Source organism: Colobus angolensis, unplaced genomic scaffold (genome assembly GCF_000951035.1).
Source record: "Colobus angolensis palliatus isolate OR3802 unplaced genomic scaffold, Cang.pa_1.0 Scaffold19, whole genome shotgun sequence".
NCBI lineage: Eukaryota > Metazoa > Chordata > Mammalia > Primates > Cercopithecidae > Colobus > Colobus angolensis.
In genome coordinates, this window is record NW_012115043.1 from 6,453,934 (window position 1) to 6,456,491 (window position 2,558).

The 2,558-nt window shown below is 55.0% G+C and overlaps 1 protein-coding gene across 1 annotated transcript in view; it reads right to left on the reverse strand.

Moving 5' to 3' along the window:
- The window catches only part of ANKDD1A (ankyrin repeat and death domain containing 1A), a 43,955-nt gene extending 41,613 nt beyond the window's left edge, over nucleotides 1–2,342 (reverse strand). Inside the window, exon 1 of the mRNA XM_011940402.1 lies at nucleotides 2,309–2,342. Within this exon, the coding sequence (XP_011795792.1) occupies nucleotides 2,309–2,342 (34 nt within the window). The remainder of the gene's footprint in view (nucleotides 1–2,308) is intronic.
- Nucleotides 2,343–2,558: the final 216 nt, after the last annotated feature.

The window sequence follows — 2,558 nt, forward strand, 5'->3', positions numbered from 1 at the left end:
GCTCACGCCTGTAATCCCAGCACTTTGGGAGACTGAGGGGGGCGGATCACGAGGTCAGGAGATGGAGACCATCCTGGCTAATACAGTGAAACCCCATCTCTACTAAAAACACAAAAAAATTAGCCAGGAGTGGTGGCGGGCGCCTGTAGTCCCAGCTACTCGGGAGGCTGGGGCAGGAGAATGGCGTGAACCCGGGAGGCGGAGCTTGCAGTAAGCAGAGATCGCACCACTGCACTCCAGCCTGGGCCACAGAGCGAGACTCTGTCTCAAAAAAAACAAAAAAGAAAAAAGAAAACAGAAACAAAAAAAAATATCTGCTTGTCTGAGTGATACCAACAATCCCCATACGAATAGATGCCTGTCCCCTCTCCCAAAGTGCTCACACATACTAACACAGACAAATATTTGCTGGCCCTTTGCATAGTTACTGCAGGGCAAGTGACCCCACAACCTTCATGTTTGGTCCAGTATGAATGTCTGAACCCAGCCCCTTTGTGTATCCAGGGACAGGTGATGAGTGTCTTGGTAGGGAAGGCTAAGATTCACTGAGGTGAGAGACAGGCCTGCCATGCAGTTTGCTTTTCTAGATAAATTCCACACAGACTTCTCCAGATGTGAAAGAGGATCTTGAGCTTTCTGGGGCCTCATGGATACAACCTGTGGACCTCAGAGTTGCTACCCCAGGAGGCAATCACACAGTCCTGGGTTCAACTCTGGGTGAACCACTTCCTAGCTGTGTTAGGCAGTTTCCTCATCTGCAAAATGGGAGTGTGAGCTTCCTTACAAGATTAATATAATGATTAGAATCGAGATATGAAAGCCCCTGGCACAGTATCTGGCATATAATGACCATACCACCGCCACCATCACTATCATCACTATTATTCCTCCAAGGCGAAGGGTCAAATTCTGGTAGCCAAAGAGAGCTGCCTCTTCAGGTGTGAGCTTACAGTGGCCTGGGTTCTAGTACCTGCCCTGCCACTTTCTAGCAGCAGGATCCTGGGCTAGCCATATCCCCCTTGTAGGTCTGTTTCTTCCATTGTAAAATTGGGGGAGGGTGAAGAAAGAGATCTGTATAGTTCCCTTCCTGTCTGGCACCCTGTGTCTTATCTGCAGCTTAGGGGGATTGGCCTGGTTTGTATTTGCAAACAGCCAGGAGTCCCAATGGGAAGCCAGCAGACACTACCTAGAGCCAGGCCAGAGAAGGTTAAGTTAGAATGAAAGCAAGTTCAGTCTCATCTCTTCCATCCACCTCCCACATCCAATACCCACTGAGCTGTCTGAGCCTTTGCCCATGCTGGGTCCTCTGCCCAGAATTCTCTGCCACACACACCAGTGCTCCATTGCTACACATTCTTCGCAGGCCCCCTCAAGTGATCCTCCACCCCAGACAGAATCATGTACCTACTCTGAAATAATTAGCATCTTGATTGAGCATTCCCACCCCCAACACATCCCTCAGCTGAATAGATGCAGTGTGCCAGCATTTTGGACACTATAGCTCTCAAAGGAATCCAGTGAGGTGCACTATGCGCATTTGAGGGAGAGCCCTGGGATTCAGCTGTCGGGGTTCGGCCAGGGCTGCAGGATCAAGGACTCACAGTGCAGACACCGACACAATCCTTCTCTCCCCTCTCCCAGACAGTGCAGCCAAAGCTGCCCCAGGCCAGCTGATGCCCACACAGACGCTGCTGCCCGGCCTAGAGGCCCTGGCACTGGGCGCACTCCTTGAGGGAGGCTTAGAGTTGCCCTTATCCCACCTGTGGCCAGTCAGGTTCCTCCCCTCTGAGTGCGTGCCCCATCCGATGCAGTCTCCACTCGCTATCCAGCCCCAGCATTCCGGGGGAGCTGGGGCTTTCACCACTTCTACCACCCAATGGCTGCGTGACCTTGAACAACTCATTTGAACACCCTGTGCCTCAGTTTCTCATCTGCCAAATGAAGATAACGTAATGTCCTACCCAAATGGCCGAAGCAAAGATCAAATGACGTGCCTCTCCTGGGTCAAGGCCTGGCACACAAAGTACAGCACGCAGTCAAGTATCGCTATTACCTTTATTATTTGTAGCTAACCTCTCAGCCGCTGCTCCCCGCTCACCTGGAGGGTGGCGCCCCCGAGTCCCAGACGCACGGGCAAGGTCCCCTTGGCCCGGTGCGCTGACCGGTAACCATTCCGCTCGGAGCCACACAGACACCCAAGTCAGAGGTGGCCGTTCGGAGGGCAACAACGTCACCCCTGACACTCCCCAAACGGATACGGGGGTCCTCTCGACCTCGGCCCCCCCGTCCCCTAGCCAGGCAAACTCACGGCCGTCGGTCTCCCACGCCAGCTCCTCCTGCATCCCACCGTTCCGCAGCCCCTGCGCGCGCCGGCACCCGGGTGCGAGGTGTGCGTCCGCTGGGGCGGGGCCCGGAGAGCCGAGAGGAGGGGGCGGTCGCTCCTCCAGATCCCACGCCCCGCCTTCTAGGAGCGCAGATGCAGCGGCCACCCCAGTCCCGGACCAGGATGCAGGTCCCTCCTCCTGCTCTCTTAACCTGCCCACCGCTCCGCGCCCGAA